Source organism: Lissotriton helveticus, chromosome 8 (assembly GCF_964261635.1).
Source record: "Lissotriton helveticus chromosome 8, aLisHel1.1, whole genome shotgun sequence".
NCBI classification, from domain to species: Eukaryota; Metazoa; Chordata; class Amphibia; order Caudata; family Salamandridae; genus Lissotriton; species Lissotriton helveticus.
Window position 1 is genome coordinate 1,395,453,102 of NC_136069.1, and position 21,162 is coordinate 1,395,474,263.

At 43.5% G+C, this 21,162-nt stretch overlaps 1 protein-coding gene across 1 annotated transcript in view; it reads left to right on the forward strand.

Annotated features, from left to right (window-relative positions):
• The window catches only part of LOC144773378 (ATP-binding cassette sub-family C member 2-like), a 560,817-nt gene that overhangs the window by 251,685 nt on the left and 287,970 nt on the right, over nt 1–21,162 (forward strand). Inside the window, exon 9 of the mRNA XM_078658348.1 lies at nt 7,962–8,108. Within this exon, the coding sequence (XP_078514474.1) occupies nt 7,962–8,108 (147 nt within the window). The remainder of the gene's footprint in view (nt 1–7,961; nt 8,109–21,162) is intronic.

The following is a 21,162-nucleotide window of genomic DNA, read 5'->3' on the forward strand; positions in this document are numbered from 1 at the left end:
TCCCAAAAGTTCGAATCACCGTAACTCCGGCACCCCGGGTCAGAATCAAATTCCGAAAGTTCCAGGACGATCAGCCCAGCGTCCTCCACACAAATCCTCGTGAAAAGTCAGGATATGTTCAGGATATCATGCCGGGAGTGGCGGGGGTCCGGAGAGCGCTGTGCTCACGCGGCCATCTCGGATGCCCGCCAAGCTCCTCCTGCAATCATAGTTAAAGATAAAATGTTCGATATTGTTCCGATTCCTGCTCTAAATCCAGTTTGGTTAATTGGGATCATTGCTTTCTCTTCTGACCAGTTTGCCAAATCTTTTAGAAGGAGTGATGCGAAATATTTGGCTTCGACATCCTGTAATGTTATTAGTCGGTAGTTTAGGGGGTTAGATCTATCTCCTCCTTTATATATAGGCGTGATGATAGAGCCTTGCCAGCTTTCAGGGATAAGATTGCAAGTTAGCACATCTGCAAAGAGTTTTTCAAGAGGCGGTCCCCAAAATTCTGGTGCATATTTAAAGGTGGCTTGCGGGATACCGTTCGGTCCTGGTGCCCCATTACTTTTGCCCTTTCGGATTATATTCATTATCTCCTCTACAGAGTAGGTGCCACGTTGTACAGAAAGGTGTGAGGTGTACCTTGGGTCAGTTGTTGGTGGCTGACTACAGCATTTTTCTTCGCTACTGGTTTTAATAAAATTAGCTGAAATAATTTGCTGGCCAAGTGCCTTTGCTCGATTTTCTTTGAATTTTGACGACAGGAAAGTTACCCATTCAGATTCCTGTATGTTCGATGTCAGGACGTTTAACGGCCTTGATAGTTGGTTTATGATCTTCCAGAATTTACTTGAGTCACGGAGATTGGAGCTGGCCAGCAGATTGATCCAGAAGTCTTTGTTTTTTATACTCCCAAACCCTTTTTTTATATAAATTTCTTTGTGCAAGAAAATTTTCCAAGTGACGCCGATCTTTGTAGTTCAGCTGCAACTTCTTTTGACTTCTGCGTAAACCCCTTCTTAAGTCTTGCAGCTCCATAGGCAGTTTCTTTTTTGAGTTGACTCTTTTAACCCTTGTATTGAATGATTTCATTTTTGTCTTTAATCGCTCTAGAAAACAAGTCCAAGCTTGTATCTTGTTTATTGTAGTGCGTCCTAACTCATTTAGCGTGTCCTCTATTACTGACAACCACTCCTCTTTGTTGGAGTTAGGCCAGTTTATTCGTTAATGCGAGTGTATACAATTCCATGCTGAGTTTGCAGATGTCCTATGGAGGTGGAACTATATGCTGTAGTAGTTGACAGTAGGAAATATGAAAGTGTATATTTGATGGTACATATAGCACTATATATAAGATATGCTCCGGATGAAGGATTACTTTAGAAGAAATAATAGAAGCTATGTATTAAAATAGGTAAGTCACATGGCTGATGGGCAACTTGGTGACTTCTATTAACCTGTTGAATACAGCCTGTGCTGTTGTAATTGGGTGTCTTAGTCAAGGTTTCACGTAAAAAACGTGAAATGAACTCCTCAGGATCAGCTCGGTTATCAAAATGGTCCACCTCTTGATATCCCCAATTCTGCCTACCATAAAGGCACGGTGTTTTAGGGTGCTCAAGTGGGGGAAAGGGATTAGGGTAGGAACAGCAGGGAAAATGAAGAAAAACCTGAAAGAAGAATACAAAAGATTATTGTAGCATATAGAAACTACTCTCATATATTCTCGCAAAATTCGATCCTTGTAAATGAAAACAGCCAAACTCTGTCTACTTCAAGCTACCAATGTTACCAAACTGTCCCCACCTATGAACAGACATACACATTAGCACACAATCTCCCAAAGACTAACCACTAAGAAGAAAACACTAATTTCATAACATGTGTACAAACTCATTAGGTTAAAGAAAAATTAAATCTTTCCCTTGTAGATTGGCCTCAGCGTCTGTATGCAACTTTAGTGAGTCTTATCCTTATTTGTTTTGTATCTTTCTTTTATCTCCTGTAATTTCAGAAAACATTTTTTCCTTGAAATTGCATTTGATAATTCCTCACCAGCTGTTCCCATTTTCCAAAACGAAATACGAATCGAAAGTTGTGTTTGAATAAAACGTCTTCTCCAAACACATATGAACACAAAAATAAAACAAGCATTGGAAATGTAATCGGTCTCGCATTTGTTTGTGTTGAGGCTATCGGCATTGTAAATGGCAATGTATTTTACTTATGTGTTATGGAGTATATGTATGTGGTGTGTAGTGGAATTATATGGGTTGGATTGGATTAGTTAGTTGTGTAATTGTGTGGTGTGGAGTGGATTTGTGTAGTAGAATTATGTGGGATGGTGTGCTGTGGACATATATGGTTAACAGTTTAGTGGCATTCAGTTTAGTGGCATTATGTGTAGTGGGATTGTGTGGAGTGTTAACTTGTATAGTTTGTTTATGTGGTGCGCACTTGAATTTTGCGGCACGATGTGGAATTGTGTGGTGTGGATTGGATGTATGTGGTGTTGTGTCATTGTGTTGTTGAGTTGTATTATGAGGTTTGGTGTTAAATTATGTGGTGTGGGTTGAAAATGTGTGGAGCTGAATTGTGTGGCATGGAACATTGTGTATAGCTTTGCATTTTTGGTGACAGAAAAGAACAAATAGGTAGGAGGTAAGCATAAGATCTGTGAGTTTAAAAAAAGGAGAGTTGAAGCTATTGGCATTGTAAATGTAAATGTCTCTTACCTATGTGTTATGGATTGGAATGGATGTATGTGGTGTGTACTAATTATGGGGGTTGGATTGGACTTGTTAGTTGTGAGATTGTGTGGTGTGAAACTGTGGTGTAGATTTGGGTAGTGGAATTATGTGGTGTTGTGTGCAGTTGTATTATGTGGATTGTAAGTATGTATTTTTAGTGTATTGGAATTATGTGGTTTGAGACTGTATGCAATGGAGTGTAAGTATGTGGAATGGCATTTTGTGCTATGAAGTGTTATGTAGTGAAGTTTAAAGAAGACATTGTGTAAAATTGAATGACTCTTTAAATGAAGGAATTATCAAAAATTGTCTTCTAGTTTTTTTTGTCCTTGCAATGATGGCAACCTCTTCCTATCTCTTGTAATGCTTGTTTGTTATAGCTTTGTTTTGTTATGCAGGGACATGAACAATTGGAGGGTGGAGTTTGAGAAATAGTACCTCAATTACAACATGAGTAGCGGGCGTACACTAGGAGAGAATCAACAGCAGCTGGCGTACACTAGGAGAGAATCAACAGATGCCAGATTCTGAGGGCACACTGAGGTGGTACTGAGTAATGCTGAAGTAGTGCTGAGGTTCTGGTGTGCTGGTAAAAATTTGATGCTCAGGTGATGCTGAATGAAACTCAGGTAGTGCTAAGTGATGCTGAGGTAGTTGTGTGCTGGTGTGGAGGTGATACTGAATGTACTGAGGCGGTGCTGAGTCATGCTGAGGAAGTGCTGAGTGACGCTGTGGCAATGAGCCATGCTGAGGTGATGGTGCAGCGCTGGTGCTGAGGTGGTGCTTTGTTGAGGTGATGCTCTGCTGATGCTGAGGTGGTGCTGCATGGGTGCTGAGTTGCTGTTTAGGTGGTGGTGCACTGATGCAGAAATAGTGCTGTGCTGATGTTTATGTTGTGCTGTGCTGGGGGGATGCTGTGCTGATGCTGAGTTGGTGGTGAAGTGACGAGGAGGTGAGGCTGAGGTGATGATGAGGTGGTGCTGAATGATGCCGAGGTGGTGCTGAGTAGGGCTGAAGTGATGCGGAGTGAGGCTGAGGTGGTTGTGCTGTGCTCGGTCTGAGGTGGTGCTGAGCTGTTTCTCAGGTGGTGATGGGTGATGATTTGGTGCTGTGCTGAGGTAATGCTGCACTGATGTTGAAGTGGTGCTGCAGTGGCGCTAAGTTGCTGCAAAGGGGGGGCTGCTTTGGTGCTGAGCTGGTGGTGATGCACTGATGCAGAAATAGTGCTGTACTAATGCTGAGGTGGTGCTGCGCTAGTGCTGAGGTGGTGCTGAGTCATGCTGAGGTGGTGCTGCTACACTGGTGCTCGGGTGGTGCAGAGCTGGTGCTCACTTGGTGGTAAGTGATGTTGATGTGGTGTTGTAGTGAAGTGGTGGTGCACTGATGTGGATATGGTGCTATGCAAATTTAGAGGTGGTGCTGTGCTAATTCTGAGTTGGTAATGCACTGATGAGGAGGTTATGCTATTGAGGTGGTGCTGAGTGATATTGAGGTGGTGCTGCATGATATTGAGTAATGCTGTGGTGGTGCTGAGTGATGATGAGTGGTGTTGAGTTATGCTGAGGTGGTGGTGCAGCACTGATGCTCAGGATGTGCCGAGTGATGCTGAGCTGGTGATACGCTGATGCTGAAGTGGAGCTGCATGGGTCCTGAGTTGCTGCTGAGGTGGTGCTGCGCTAGTAGTAGTGCACTGACGCAGAGGTAGTGCTGTGCTAATTCTGAGAAGGTGCTTAGCTGATGTTGATGTGGTGCTGTGCTGGTGCTGAGTTGGTGGTGCACTGAGGAGGTAGTGCTGTACTGATGCCAATATGGTGCTGCGCTGATGAGGAGGTAGTGTTGTGCTGATGCTGAGATGGGGATGTGCTGATGCTGAGGGGGTGGTGTTCAGTTGGTGCTGTGCTAATGAGGAGATGGTGCTGCACTGATGCTGAGTTGGTGCTGCACTGGTGGTGGCTCACTGATGAGGAGGTGGTGCTGCACTGTTTCTGAGGTGGTGCTGAGCTGGTGATCAGGTGGTGCTGAGTGATGTTGAGTTGGTACTGTGCTGAGGTGGTGGTGCGCTGATGCTGAGGGGGGCTCCATTGGTGTTGCTCTGATGCTGAGATAGTGCTGTGCAGTGCTGATGTTAAGGTGGTGCTGCTCCGATGCTGTGGTGGTGCACTGATGAGGAGGTGGTGCTATGTTGATGCTGAGACGGTGCTCAAGTGATGTTGATGTAAGGCTGAGAGATACGGATTCCCTCACCACCACCCTTTAACAGTGTCCCTTAAGGCTTCATAACCACTAATGTTCAGATGCGTTTAATTTGTTATAACGCACAACACATACCAGTGTAGGGTGGCAGAGCACTTTGCATCACACTCAAATTACACAGAGACAATCGATAATAAGTGTATAAATGATTGTAAAGGAAATGTTACATAATACAGAGGACTACAGAAGCACACACTCAGATTTGAAAACAGAACACCATAGTTAGGAGTTCTCTTAAATATAAAGAATCCATTTCTATCCAGATGAACCCTTTTTGCAACTTAAATATCTTCTCTAATCTTTACTTTGCAGTGCATGCAGTTCTTTGATGACAGTTATAAATTCACTGTTCTGTTAGGATTTTTATTTATAAGCTGCAAGGAACAGAAAAGCAGAAATCCACTGACCTATTTACATTTTATGCACTTTGTAATCTGCATGGTACACTTTCTTCACGGCTGGCATATTAACCCTCTGGCTACCTTGCAATGAGTTAAAGCTTCTTCCACTAGACAACTCTGATCTCTCCAGCAAGAACATCAATCACTGGAGATGTTTATAGTCTGGAAATTGCAGGAGGCTAGGAATGTGTGGAGTGCTTTTAAAAGTAAAATAAACTCGGAAACATTGCCCCTCTGAAGTCAGTATCCAGTGCAATGATTGCACAGCCCTTGTGCTGGCACTGTGTTCTTGTTCTGTTTTTATTTAATGTAATACATTCAAATGCACATTTTAAAGGGGACATTTTTCCTGAAAGAAACATTTTGGCCTCAGCGCAAAACCAATGAGGAGAAACTTCCAACTCCTCAGCCAGCAGCCAAGCATAAGTCCTGGAGGGGAGGGAAAAACACAAGCAGCACGCATATTGAAGTATCATTTCAAGCTGTGTTTAAGTTTTGGTTTATTTTTTCATGACTTAGAGTTGCAGTAGCTATAAAGCATGGTTGGCTGCTGCTGCCTTCCCTGGCTGCTGCTGGCTTCTGTCAGGAAGGACAAGACGTGAATGCTGCAATACAATGTAAGCAGTTACGTCTGAGCACCCACAGTGTAACAAGAGGTTGAAAACATAATAAAATAGTCCCCTCCCACAAGCAGTTCAAAATAATAAAGTGTAATGATATTGTACTAACTCCCTGCTCCTTGGAGGAAAAAAGGAGGGACAAAGAGGCAGGACGGGCCACTAGTAAGCAAGGATTTTTAAAGGACAGTGAAACAAATAAATGAGAAGCAAGGAATGGCATTTGGCCGACAGAGATATATCTATACTAAAGTATACAAGGGGTTGTACGCTTATGCTCGACCTAAAAAGAAGGATCGTAATTAGCTGTAACACAATCTCACAGCTAATGCACTTTACTTGAAATACTTCCACTGAGCAACATGAGAAATGCAGCTTTTTAGTTGTATACTTTTCCTTTCAAAGTATCCGTTTCCATACAAACCGAACAGACTGGAAAATTCCTCCTGAATTAGCCACCTTAAACAAAGTCAACAGATGCCTTGACTCCAACCATTTTCATAGCTGACTACTTTCTCCTCAGCAATTGGCCAGAATGTCCATACTACAACGGGTACAGCACTGGGAGTGAATTTCTCCGACTAGACTCCCTCAAAGAATTAGGATGTGAGAGAAAATGTGAGAGAGGCTGCTTTTAGAAGTGACTACCAGATATAAAATATTAGAACATTGGAATGTTGGGAGCTCCATTGAAAACAATGGAGTGCCCCGGGCTTATAATGGCTGGTATAAGCCTGGAGCTCCAACATTCCAATGTTTCTTTGTTCACAGCTCTGGCTGTGGACAAAGGCTTCAAGGAGCCTGAGGGGGTTCCAATCCCCTCACGCTCCCAAAAGGCTTTGTTTTTTTTGTTAGAACATTCTGTCCTCTAGTGACAGAATATTCTAATAGCCTTATAGCCCTTCGTAGAGGGCTATACCGGCTATTAAAGGCCCTCTCCCTTGTTAAAGGCCCTCGCCTTCGGCTCGGGGCCTTTAACGCTGGAGAGGGCCTTTAATAGCCGGTATAGCCCTCTACGGCGGGCTATAAGGCTATATTAGAACATTGGAATGTTGGGAGCTCCTTTGAAAACAATGGAGTGCTCCGGGCTTATAATGGCTGGTATAAGCCTGGAGCTCCAACATTCCAATGTTTCTTTGTTCACAGCTCTGGCTGTGTACAAAGGCTACAGGGAGCCTGAGGGGATTCCAATCCCCTCATGCTCCCATAAGTCTTTGTTCTTTTTTGTTAGAACATTCTGCCCTCTAGTGACAGAATGTTCTAATAGACTTATAGCCCTTCGTAGCTGGGCTATACCGGATATTAAATTAATAGCCGGTATAGCCCTCTACGGCGGGCTATAAGGCTATAGTACGGCTCGTGGGAAAATAACGGTACAATCACACTTTCAGAAAGTTCTAGAACAGTCCTGTGCATCACACATCTCAGATATCTTCCCCCTAAAATTCAGGACCGTTAGCAGATCTTCTTAATAGCTTTAGCTCCCCCAGGGAACAGGTTTTTCTCATAGATTTTCACGTGCATTTAAATGTGACTCAGGAAAGCTCCTGAATTTATCATCGCTAGTGCAACAGCTCTTTTATATTTTTTTATTGAAACTTTGTACTGTACTTCACTGTATTCTTTGCTTTAAAAGAGCAGGTACTCACGTCTACTGAGCACTTCTTTAATTTTAAGGGTAGAGTACCTGCACTTCTCAGTGGGGGTTTAATACTTTAAATCGGAGAGCGCTGGCACTTCTTAGAAGCACACAGGTACTCTCGGGCAATGAGAACCTACGCTTTTAAAATGTCATTTCAAGTATTTATGTTCCCTTGAATTGTGATGTATTACGTAGACACCCATAACAAACAGTGCATCTTTTGTTTAAAAAAATTATGATATCGTATTTCAAGTTATGGCAACTATATTGGACGTACAATTCTTTGCTCAATACTCTTTTTGCTTTTCAGGTGTCATTGGCTACTTTTGGAGTCTATTTTTATTTCGATAAAGACAATATTTTAACTGCATCAAAGGTGTTTACAACTATTTCTTTGTTTAACATTTTGCGGCTACCTCTATTCGACTTACCTACAGTGATTTCTGCTGTGGTCCAGGTAAGGATTTATTTACCTTTCCTCGAGACAACATGCCAAAATATTAGTATTTTTAACACCGGCTTATTGATTATATCTAAATGTAAGCCAAATGTGCCTATCCCTAGTAATTTGAATCACCTGTCCTTATTTAATATTGTTAAGTAACCACATTAGCACCAGGATCCTTTCTTTTCTCACTATCTCGCAATAGGAAAACAAGGTTTCGAAAGTAAAACACAATTGCTTTTAAGGTTAAGATTCTACCAAGTGCAAGCATGTTGTGGAAACTCAAATCACCAATTGGTGTTCAATAGGTTTCATTAGCATGATTTGTTTGTTATCAAAGTCTCTTAACCTTCAGAACGTTATAAAAATGTAGCAGTTATAATAATAACGAATACAGTTGAAATAATTCAAGGTGGTAAGATGGCGGCCATGTAGGAGGCCGTTAGCAGTGCTAGCTGTGGCAGAGTGGTCGAGATGATTGGACCCAAGCCTCTGATTTAGCACGGTGATACTTCCTCTGCTTCCCCCTTACGACTTCCATGACCCCGCCCCCTCGTACCCCAATGCAACCCCCTCGTGGCAGGATTCATCCTAAACGGACTGAGCTTCACCTTCTGAGATGCTTGGTCGCGGAGTGTCTGTGGGGTATTCTTGGGCGGCTGATCGGAGACTGCACATTGATGGCTCCGAAGGCTGTGGCTGCCGCGAAGGCAATGGCGGCAGCGGCGATGCAAAGGAATCTTCTAGAGGCCGCCACGGAGGCAACGAGCTTGGATGCCTCTCCTGCCCGCTCACCGCTGACTCGCTCCCCGGACCCGCCGGCCAAGAAAGGAAGAGGTGGGGTAACTTGCAAGAATCCTCAGTGGCGGAGCTGCTCTGCCGGACAAAGGAGAAACGAGGTGAAGCGGGAGCGGCTCGGCACCAGACGACGTCAGCCTCAGGTACCGGGAACAAACTGCTAGATGTCAGGAATGAGGCGAGCGTGTCTGTTGGTAATGGGCAGCTGCTTGGACGAGATGAAAGTGATGCTATAGCCGCAGATCAAGCCCAAATGACTTTGAGTTCTCAGCCAGAGGAAAAATAACGAAAAAGTGACAGAGATTAAACCAGTCCCACTATCTATAAGTACTCAAATTACAGTGGAATTTCCTTCATCAGGAAACACTGCTAATTTAGAACTATCTGCTACCCAAACCAGTAACGCCAGTAATACAGGTAATACTGTTAGCATTCCTAGCGCCAAAACAATGAATACTTTGGAAAAGCAGGGGGCTATAGAAAGGGGGCAGGAAAATATTGGTGGGATGGGTACAGTGGCTGTAACAATGGCTGTAACCGAACAAAATAAGGCTGATGCAGATAAGGACAAAGATCCCAGTGATTGTTTTTATTCGGTATCTGAAGGAGCTGAATGGTTGGGCGACATGATGAGCTCATCTCAGTCAGGCAGCAGTTTCGAATCCGACCCTGAAGACAGTGATGTGAATCTGCCCTCTACCACTAAAAAAACGAAAAAGTCGACTACTCAGAGTAGTGTGCTCAACAGGGAGAAGAAGGACCTGAGATGGGACTACTCGTCTACCCTGCCACTCTCTGGAACGCTGTCTGGAGATCCACCATTGTTAGAATCAGAGAGTGCTCCCTCATTAGATACAATTCAACAAGCCATACTTGGTCACAGGGAAGAATTGCAGCAAGACAGCAGAAAAACCCAGGCTGGAATGAGGAAAATGCAGGCAGCCATGAGGAAATTATCTAAAGCCTGTGCAAGTATGGTCGACAGGGTGACAAACCTGGAAGAAAGAATCGTGGTGACAGAATTGGATACAACAAACGCGGTGGCCCAGCTAGAGTCACAGGGGGCACAAATAAAGGATATACAATGGAAACTCGAGGAGTTTGAAAACCGTCAACGAAGGAATAATCTCAGGGTGCTGGGGATACAGGAAGGATTGGAGGGGTCCGGCACCAGAACATATATAATTGATCTCTTCAATGAAGCCTTCTCAGAGCTGAAAGATTGGGACTGGTCTAAAGAGAGACAAAGGGCCCATCGGATGCCGTTTAAACTTAAAGCACCAGCAAAAGAAGGAGATAAACCACAGTCTATATTTGTATTCTGGGGGAACTTTGTCTTACGTCAAGCAATATCAGACAAAGTGAGGCCAGAATCTAAAAGAGTCATCCGAGGGGTATAATTTTTTGTACGCCCCGATTTTTGCCACTCTACAGTGGAAAGGCGCTGATGACTCAGACAACTTATTAAACCTTCCAAGAAAAAGGGGTTCAAATATACCTCATCAACCCAGCTCAGTTGAAGATCATCAATCAGGGGAAGACACTCTACTTTTCATCATAGATCAAAGGAATATTTGGACTTTCTTAGCAAATAAAATGCAGATGAAGATGACGGGCCCTGAATGACTAAAAACTTTTGCTATACTCGGAGGAATGGTTATCTGGGGGGGTGGGGTGGGGGTCGTTGTGGTGGGGGTGGTAAAGGGGGGGTGGATGGTGCTCTTGTTTTTGTTTTAATCTAGTTTGTTTTGATTATCATGGTATTCACTTAAATTGTAGGATTTGGTAGGGTGGAATCTTTTTTTGTTTCATAATGATGCCCAGCTCTAGCACAGCGCATCACATGCACAGACCGAGGTCTGAGCGCCACACTGGGGTGGTTGGAGGATGGAGGGTGGGACGGGGAAGGCGGGTGGCTGGGATGTTTTTGGTGTTAAGGGAGAAAAGGGGACAAAAAAAATATTCGAAATACCTGGTATGAAGTTTTGGTTAGGTGGATTCATGAAAAATGTTTGAGGTGTCTGAATTAGAGTAAAGAGATGTTGGGGGTCAAACTACAAAGATATAATGGGGAGACTTAGGATCTGCTCTATTAATGTTGGGGGCCTGAATGATTGGGGTAAAAGGCAGAGGATGGGCCAATTTATTAGATCCAGTCAAATTGACGTGGTTTGTCTACAAGAGACCCATCTACCATGGGCCAAGAAGCATCTGCTTAATATAAGAGAGTATGATTTGCTGGCTAGCTCCTCACAAACCTCCAATATTAGAGGAGTCGCTATACTGGCTAAAACAGGTTTGGGGGGGATCAGACGTCATCTGGCAGTTATTCATGGTCGCTGGGTAGTGGTCGAAATGGAGCTGGGCTTTACACTCTGCACCGTATATGGATCTAATCAGGATCCACCTGAAGTTTTTGATGGTCTCGAGCTGGAATTGCTGAATTGGCCTACCCCCCTTGTAGTCTGTGGAGATTTTAATATCTCAGCAGATTTCACAGAGCTGGCTATGAATACCCCATATCAAGGACAGAAGCCCAGGGTATTTTGTGGTGTAACCTCACTAATTAAAACTCATGGGATGTTGGATGTTTGGGGTGAAAAGGAGCCTGATAATCCTGGGTATACATATTTTTCTTGTCCTTTTAGAAAGTTTTCCAAACTCGATTATTTATTTATATCAGTTATGGAGGCGAACAGGATAGAAATTAGGAAGCTACCAAAAGTCATTTCTGACCATAACCCTTTGATCCTACAGTACCATATTGATACTCTATCTAGACCACCATTTAGGTGGACTTTGAGAGAAGATTACTAGCTGACAGTAAATTTATCGACTATTTAAAGATCTGGGCTCAAATGTTTTTGATACTAATCGCTACAGTACATTTCGCAATATGGTGTGGGATTCTTTTAAAGCCACTCTAAGAGGGGAGGTAATTAGCTATGCTACCAGGCTCAGGAGAGAAACCAAAGTCCACAATGAGAACCTTCTGACTCAATTAGCAGACGCAGAAGAACTACATGTCAGAGCTATAGTCAGGGGGCGAGAGGTTGTGTAGACCCAACAGAAATTCATGGTTATTAAAGCCGAGCTGAATCAATTGATAGCCGAAAGAGCAGCCAATGAATATCAAATATATAGGGGTTCGCTGTATGAAACTGGGGAGCAGGCGGGCAAACTATTGGCTCTTAGGATTAAACAGAAGAATAGTAAAAATATCATCAAAAATATTCGTGAGGGGACCCACAACTACTCAGAGTCAAAAGAGATTTGAGATGTCTTTAAGAATTGCTATCAGGCGCTATATAAAGAGGAGGCTAGGTCAGATTTTCCTAATACAATCTGGGATGATCTGGGGCCTAAACTGGCTGAACAGGAAGGACTTGTGTTGGAGGAGGCTATATCAAGGGTGGAAGTAATCGAAGCTATAAAGGATCTAGCACTAGGAAAAGCCGTAGGACCAGACGGTATCCCTCTGGAATTGTATAAGTGCCTACAAGATATCATAGCACCCTTATTGGTGGATTTGTTTAATGGTATAGTTAATACTAAGGATACCCCAAACTCATGGAAGGAAACAAATATCGTTGTCTTTCATAAAAAGGGTAAACCTATGGATGAACCTGGAGCCTATCGACCAATATCCCTTATAAATTCTGATACCAAGATATATGCCAAGGTCCTGGCCAAGAGATTGGGGGGGATCATTGCCGGTCTGGTCTCCCCTTGGCAGCATGGGTTTATCCTGGTTCGGGGAACAACGGACCATATCAGACGGGTAATCACTTTATTTGATGTACACGCTGCTGAGAGGGAACGGATGGCAATGATCCTCCTAGATGCCGAGAAGGCATTGGACCGTGTGACATGGCACTGGTTTCCTCCATCATACAGGAGTTAAAAGAATAGACACTATCCATCTATCTGTAATAGGGCGAGTTAATGTATTGAAGATGACTATGCTCCCAAAAATGTTATACCTTTTTCGCTCGATCCCGCTTCTGGTCGGTCAGGAGTGGATAAAAAACATAGAATCAGCATTTTCGAATTTTATATGGCCCTACGGCAAAATCAGAAGGTCCCTAAGATATTTATCTCTTCCGCAAGAAAAAGGTGGGCTGGTAGCACCTAATATCAGATTTTACCAGTGGGCATGCCTAATGAGCCAGATGGCTTTATTATTTGATTCCTCTTCTAACCCCATTCGGTCTTTAGATCCCCCATCCATTTTTGAATTACTTGTGGGTAGCGATGCTCAGGATATATTGCTGCGTTGAACAGAAAGAGGATATTACAATAGAACTAGGTATAAAATATTGGATGGAATCTGGAAAATTTGGAAAGCAGCTCAGAAGGTACTGGCAATTCCTAAAATCAATTATTATACGCCATTTTGGAATTGTAGTGTTTTCCCACAATTCAGTGGTGATAGGATGGGGTCTGTGTGGGAACAATGAGGAATTAGAACAGTGGGGGATATCTTTGAAGCAGGTATGGATAATTTAATGACTTTCACTGCCATCCAAGTTAAATTCGGTATTCCATCCATTCATGGGTTTAAGTAACTCCAGATACATCAAACACTGCATGGGATTAGACCACGTATCCACCCAGGAGGCAAAGTAAAAATGATCGATTATCTGCTCGAAGGTGGAGTTCGAATTAAAATAATTTATAAAGCCCTAATTGACTCGATACAAGATGATATGGATGAGGACGAAACATCTTGGATGGCGAAACTGGGGGATCCTGATTTTGATTTAGATAAAACGCTACAACTAGCGGGTAAAATATTCAGTTCTACGAACCTAGGAGCACAACAATATAAAGTTCTCTTTAATTTGTATTTCACCCCGGCTAAGCTATTTCAATGGGGTAAAAGGGAGGATGATAAGTGTCCAAGATGTCAGGAGGGACCAGCTGATATGGTTCATATGTTTTTTCAATGTGGAAAGATGAGGGGAATATGTGTAGAGATTGAGGAGTTTCTGGAGGGGCTGCTAGGTATCCATATAAACCTATCACCTACCTTTATGATATCAGGCTTCGATAACAATCCTGCCCTTGATAGTGATAAGGAGGCCTTTGTGTTTAATCCTTTCGTCCACTGGAAGCTAGTGAAGTTGCTTCAGGTGTAGGGAGAAACACGTCCATCTAGGCAGCTTACGAATCAGCCTTGCTGCTGCATTCTGTAACCTCTGCAGCTTGCCGGTGAGAGATGCTGGTACTCCTAGGTAAAGGGTGCTTGCATAATCCAACCTTGAGTTGACCAAAGAGTGTACTATCATTTTGCAAGTGGAACCTGGGAGCACTTTGTGAATCTTTCTTAAAGATCTTAATAGGGCAAAGCAGGAGGCCGTACTAGCCTAAATGTGGGGTTTGAAAGAGAGCCCTTGATCAAATTTGATCCCCAAATGTCTTATGTAGTGGATGGGCAAGGGGGTTCCTAAATCCATCCAAGGTTTAAGGTGAAGAAACGCAAAATACTGTAAGGAAAATGAATATTTACTTAGAAGATGTTTACTTTTCACGCCTGCTATTGGGCTTTCAGAGGGGATGATGTAAACTAATAAACATGTAAAGTGAGAAAAATGTCAGAGCGAAAAAAGGATGCTACAGTCAAAATAGATGTAAAACAAAACTGGGTAAATTCTCACAATACCAGCTCTAATGTGATATAGAGCTTATTGACTCCTCTTTTAACCCTTGCTTAGAAGGTCATTTTGCCAGTACATTATATAAGTAAAGCAACCTAGAGGCAGTGGTTAATTTCTAAAAACATAAGTGCCCAGGCTCTCGTCAGTAGGAAGCTTGCACCAGCCCATTTCTCCTGTCAGTGTTGCCTAAAACCGAACCAACTGCTAACCATGAAAGTGTGGAGAGGATGTAACGGCCAGAACTGCCGACTTCGGTGCTGGGGAACCAAGTTTGTGTCTCTGCGTTGGCTCAACATCCTGTGATTCTGTGATTCTGGGCAAATCATTTAATCTCCCCGTAAATGAATGTGTGCTTAACTGGTGCTCATGAGAAGCGCTTGTGTTGATGATTAAGTGCCGGTGCTGAGCACCGGAAACCCACCAACTCAGGCACTGCTTAGAGACTGGGTGAAGGGCTGCCTTCAGTGCTTGAGATCTAGAACGAGCAGTATAGAATCTTTTTAACAGATAAAAGTGATGCTGTTATCAAACAATGCTCCAATTTCCATTGCCAGACCCCCGATTGATTGAAATCTTTCAGGAATTTATCTCCAGAACTCATTGTAAAACTTGTGGCTTTGTAACCAACATAGTTGGAAAATTATGTGTTATGATTAATAACTTGATCCTCATTAAAAAACTGAAATTCATATATAAAATTTGGGGACAAAATCACACAAATTTCAGAGCAGAGGGTCTGACTCTGGGCAATAGATCCTTGGTCAGCCCCATATGAGAATTGGATTAAACTCTTTTCCAGGGATGCTTGTAGCTTTCAGCACAGGATTGCCTACTTTCCTCTCACAACAGCTTCTTCCAGTCTTCTTCTATCCTGGTATGCTTTCCCCGCTGCAGAGCTCCAGGTGCCCTTACAATCATTGCATCTATGTGGCCGAAGTGATCCATAAACTAAACAGCAATTTGGGTGTCCGGGCTTCCTCAGGCACAATTGGTTCCTCTGCTCACCATAACCTTAGCCAAGATAAATATAAGATAGGTAAATTGACCCTCTGGCAGAGCTCTTAGAAGCAATGTGTAAAGTTAACTTAGAGGCAATGTGTAAAGTATTTATGCTGCACTTCAAACAGTAATACAGTACAAACTCTACACAAGAAAAACCCACGCCAATTTAGAAGAATATAGGAACATTTAATACATTATTTGACACTAAAATGACAAAAATCCAATTAGTAGAACCGTAGATATACAGTTTTAGAGAGCTCAAATAAGTAAAGTGCCTAAAAGCACAAAGCGCCACTCACAGTTCTGTAAGTCAAAAATTCAGGATGAAGGTGATGGAGCATGGGCTGGATACAGGGACCAGGTTAGTCCAGCTAAAAGTGTTACCTTCAAAGATCAGTGCAAACAGTTCCATTTGTTGTGGAGGTGACCGCGAGGAGCAGGATGAGCATCGTGGATGGTTGTCGAAGTAGTGCGAAGAGCCGGCGGGGCGTCACAGATGGTCATCCCTGTAGCACAAATATCCTGAGGGGCATCGCGGATGTTTCTTGCTAGATCTTTGCGTTGGCTGTCACTGCCAGCTGTGGATGCTGTAGCGCAAAGTGCAGATCTCACATTGCCTGGCGTTGCCGGTGGTCGATGTGGTGCAAAGAGTCAGGTTCACCGAAACTTTGCATTGGCAGACGGCAATATCTTGGTGCGAATTGGCCTGTTCGTAATCGCGATGAGTCCAAAACTTCATGATTCCTCCTTTTCTTGAGAAGAGGGTCCCATTGATACCACACCAAGGGTCAAGGACTTGAGGGGAGCATCTTGTGGATCAGGAACTCACTCCAGCAGACTCCAGCAGGGCTCAGGCAAGTCCATTTGCAGTTCCAGACAGCAGGCCATCTGGGTATTTGCTGGAAGCCTCTAGAGCTTGATATGTCCCTGTTCCTCCAAACAGGAGGTCAACTAGCTGACCCTTGGTGTCACTTCAGCATTCAATGAAGGGTGTGGGTCCAGTCTTCCTTCTCAGCAAGCAGGGCAGCAGGCAGCACTGCAGTAGAGTAACAGGACAAGAGAGTGCCTGTAGTTCTGGCAGCAAAGCAGCACATCAGTCCTTCTTCTGTAATATCCACAGGCGCAGGAGTATATTAACCCCTTCGACGCTCATGACGAGCTGGGCTCGTCATGAGGTAGCCTCCTCGCACGCTCATGACGAGCCCAGCTCGTCATGAATAATGGGCTTTACAAATTCTCAGCGTGCGAGCGGAATTCCGCCCGCACGCATGCGGTTAAAGAGTGGGGCTGGAGGTTCTATATGTATACCTGGTGCCCTCTTTGAAGTAGAAGAAGTTTCTAGAGAAATTCCTTTGAAGTCCTTGATGTTTCCTGCCTTCCCCAACCTAGCTTCAAGCTGGATGTATGTGCAAAGTCCTAAAAGCCAAGAAAAATTGATTCAGAAAACAGGAGGGTGAACACAAAAAGCTTGGGGATGACCCTGCAGAAAGGGCCAAATCAAAAAATAACAAAAAACCACATACACACACACATACACACACTTGTTAAGAAGTGGAGTTATGCATAGCAAATCTATACTTACCTATATGGACTTACTTTTTTTAGTTTTTTCTTGATATTTTGCCCATAATATTCTGGTAGCACAGTATTATTGAGATTATATTCTGACATACAGCCCTCCTCTCAGTAGTAAAAATATGGGAACAAATGTATTGCGATGCATTGATTGCTCTTCATTCACTCCTTATAAGAGGTTTAGGCAGGAACTTGCATCTTAGGAAAGTCTTAATTCCTTCTTTAATTGCAAACTTCAGGCAGTTATCCTTAGACAGACCGTGATCTTGAAAAGAACCATTCACAAGAATTGCCTTTCTTCCAGTTCATGGTGTCGACTAAGCACAGAAAAAGAAACCAAGTTTGGCAACTTTTTTCTCATGCACATTTCTGCACCTCAGCCACTGAGGGGGCCCATCGGGCATTGCAGTGCCAGCCCGACGAGGAGCTAAAAAAGCCCGATGATGAAGCATGACATCCTTCAGGGTGTGTTAGGGCGACTAAGAGGCAAGACTTGGCCCTCCCCTTCGGGATTGGATCCTTGAAACCCCCTTTTTCTTACCTCTCCTCTATTTTAGTCTTTTCCTTCTCTTTCAAATTGGGTGACATTTCCCTACCTGACATATGTAGGGCAGCCACCTGGTCAATAACACATACGTCTAATAAACACTTGTGTGGACGTCCTCGCTAGACAACAGGCTATGGTTGGCAAAACAATCCGAAATACCTTATTTCAAACGTCTGTATCCATGGTCGGACTGGTCTTACTGGGCATCTGGTGTATCCTTGGGAGGCTGAAACGGTGGGGGTGGGTCGGTTCTGTTACTAGGGGCTGTTTTTGTAGCAGTACAGCAGTTTTGGAAGCACTCGCTACAGAATTCCTTGTATATTCAATAGTTTTCAGGCAACAATAAAAGTGTCACGATACCTCTGTGATTAATGTACCTGCTGGAGAGTGATTGAAGTTTTTTCTAGTGGCAATTTGAACTCATCTAATGTTAATGTTAATTGCATTTATAAAGTGCTGCCGCTACCCAAAGGTGTCCTGGCGCTAAGGTGAAGACCTACCGGAGGCACAATGATTGTATATTATGCGACCTAATTTGTGAAGAGCCAAGTTTGTAAAGCATTCCCAAAGGCCATCAAGTTGGTCATGTGTCTCAGATGTAATGGGAGGGTATTGCAAGCCTTAGCTGTGGTGGCATTGAGACTTCTGCCACCTCAGTTAGCTTTTTTCTGGGGCATTTTCACTAATTTAGCATCAGATGACCGGAGTGCTCTTTTTGGTGAGTACCAATGGAAGTGTTGTTTTAGAAAGTCAGGCCCTGTTCCCTGTAGAGCCTAGAAGACCAAACACAAGGCCTTGAACTGGGTACGCTTCCTGACTGGCAGTCAGTGAAGTTTTTTGATTGATGCTGTGATTGATGCATACTTAGGAGTTCCCGTAAGGAGTCTGCATTCTGCAGCATTTGTAATTTATTCATTGATCCTTCTTGTAGCATGAGGTAAAGACTATTACAATAGTCTAATCTGGACATTACTAATGCAGTGACCACTGTTTGATGTGTGTCTTTGGGAAGTAGAGGCATTATTTTTTTACATGATCTGAGGGTGAACGAAGTAGTGGATGCCACAGAGTTCACCTTGTCCCTGAAGCTAAGTGTGTCATCAATCCAAACTCCCAGGTTCTTCACTTTCACGGTCGGGGATGACAGTGGTCCAGTCTGGAGTCCAGAAAATAGGATTGTTGCCGAAGAGCACAACTTCATTTTTACTGGAGTTTAGCTTTAGACAGTTCTGTGTCATCCAATTTCCCACCGCGTTCATACAGTCCTGTAGTCTGGATGCGGTGACTTGTAGCATCTCAGGTCGTATTGCCACCACGATTCTGGTGTCATCAGCAGAGGATGTCAAACTAAAGCCAAAGGATTCAATGAGGGGGCCCAGAGAGGACACATAAATGATAAAAAAGAGTCGGACTTAATGAGGATCCCTGCGGGACTCCACAAGGTGAGGAGAATGCTTCTGCCTCAAATTTGTCCAGTTTGACCATTTGGGTTTTTTCTGAGACAAAGGATTCAAGGAGTTTTTGAGCCGTACCCTTAACTCCTATCTCCTCTAAGCGGTACACCAACAAGGTGTGATGGACCGTATCAAATGCCGCAGAGAGGTCCAGCATGATCAGGGCGGCCCTACCTCCTTGATCGAGAGTGGACCTGATCTCTTCCGTCGACTTGATAAGCGCCGTTTCCGTGCTGTGACCCTCTCTAAATCCATGTTGAGTAAGGTTCAGTGCTTGAGATAGTTTTAGAAACTGGTTAAGTTGGGCATTCATATTTCTCTGTATTATTTTTGCTGGAAGAGGCAATTTGGAAATGGGTCTGAAATGGTTCGGACCCTTGGCGTCTAGGTTGGATTTCTTCAATAATGGCAGAATGGAAGCCTGTTTCCAGTCTCTCTGGAAGTATCCTTCTTTGTACATTAGGTTAAAGATAGATGTGAGTTTGCCCGCCACTGTCTTTGCAGCTAATTTTAGTGTCTCTATCGGGCATGGGTCATACGGGGATCCTGACTTCACTTTAACAAGGAGATTATAGGTATCCCCTTCAGTGAGAGGGCTGAAGCTGTTGAGTTCAAAGTTATCTTTTTTTTCTTTCATTGAGCAGGTGGGAGAGTCCTGTGACTTTCTATGTGATGAGTCTAAGAATGTTCGAAAAATGACATTAACTTTATCGAAAAATAATTTGGCTATATTATTACATAATTCTAGACTCGCTGGCATAGATGGGGTGCTAGGATGGGCTAGAGTATTGTTTTGAACAATGCTTTGGGCAAGTTTGTGGCATTGTGAATTTTTTCCATGAAATACTTTTGTTTGGTGCTTTGTAGCGGCTTTTTGTATTGAGCTAGGCTTGATTTGTATGCCTTTTTGTCTTCATCTTTGTATTCCTTCCTCCAACTTCTTTCCCAGTGTTTACAAATACGTTTTTGGTCCTTAAGCTCCTGTGAGTACCAAGGTGTGGAAGGTCGTTGCCTGTGGAGGAGTACCCATTTTTTGGGGGCTAGCTTATTCCCTGCCTCTTCTAGCCACTTTGTGTAAGATTTAGTTGCATGGTCAAGGTCAGTAGGAAACGGGTTATCAGTTGAGGTTAGGAGGTTGTGTAAAACCTCAGCTACTGTGCTTTTCCAGGCTCTTGTTTCCAGATATTTTGGGTTTTATACCCGAGTGGTTAGGAGTGGTAAGCTTAAAGAGTAATGCCGAGTGATTGGACCATGTTAGAGGGTGGAGATTTGTGAATGATAGCTGATGGTTATTGGAAAAGATACCATCAAGAGTATGACCAGCTTGATGGGTGGGTCCAGTTACCAGTTGTTCTAGATTTCCGCCTATCATTAGATCTAGAAGATTGGCTGTGTCTGGGTCTGAGTCTAACTCAAGATGGAAGTTAAAATCGCCTAAAATTGTGTATGAGGAAGTATTTAACCCTATTTATAATAAGTTACCAGCTTGAGTTATAAAACACTTGCTTGGGCCTGGGGGCCTATAGATGAGGGAGCCTCTAAAGGAGTCATGATGTGTAATATAGAGACAGAATTCTAGAGCTTCACATTCCTCATTCACTAGTGGATTAAAGGATGATGTGATTGTGTTGTGGTGTATGACCGCTAGTCCGCCCCCTTTCTTCTGTGCTCTATTATGCGAGTGGCAGAGATAGTCAGGTGGCGTAGCTTTCACCAGATCTGGACCGGAAGAGTCGTCCGTCCAGGTCTATGTAACCAAAGCAATCATTATCCCCTTGTCCTCCAGGTGGAGGCACATTCAGTGCTGTGCTTGACCAGGGACCTAGCATTAATGAGGACACAGTTCCAGGCAGTGCCTAAGGTGACTTTACCTGTCCTTTTCTGTTCCCCTTTTAGTGCGGCCACTGGTTGAGACGTTCTTTCCGATATTTTGATGTTACAACCAGGACAAATCTTTAAGATTTGAGTAGGCCTGTATTCTGGGTGAAAACTATAGCAGTTCTGGTCTGCTTTGTTGGAGTTAAGAGCTT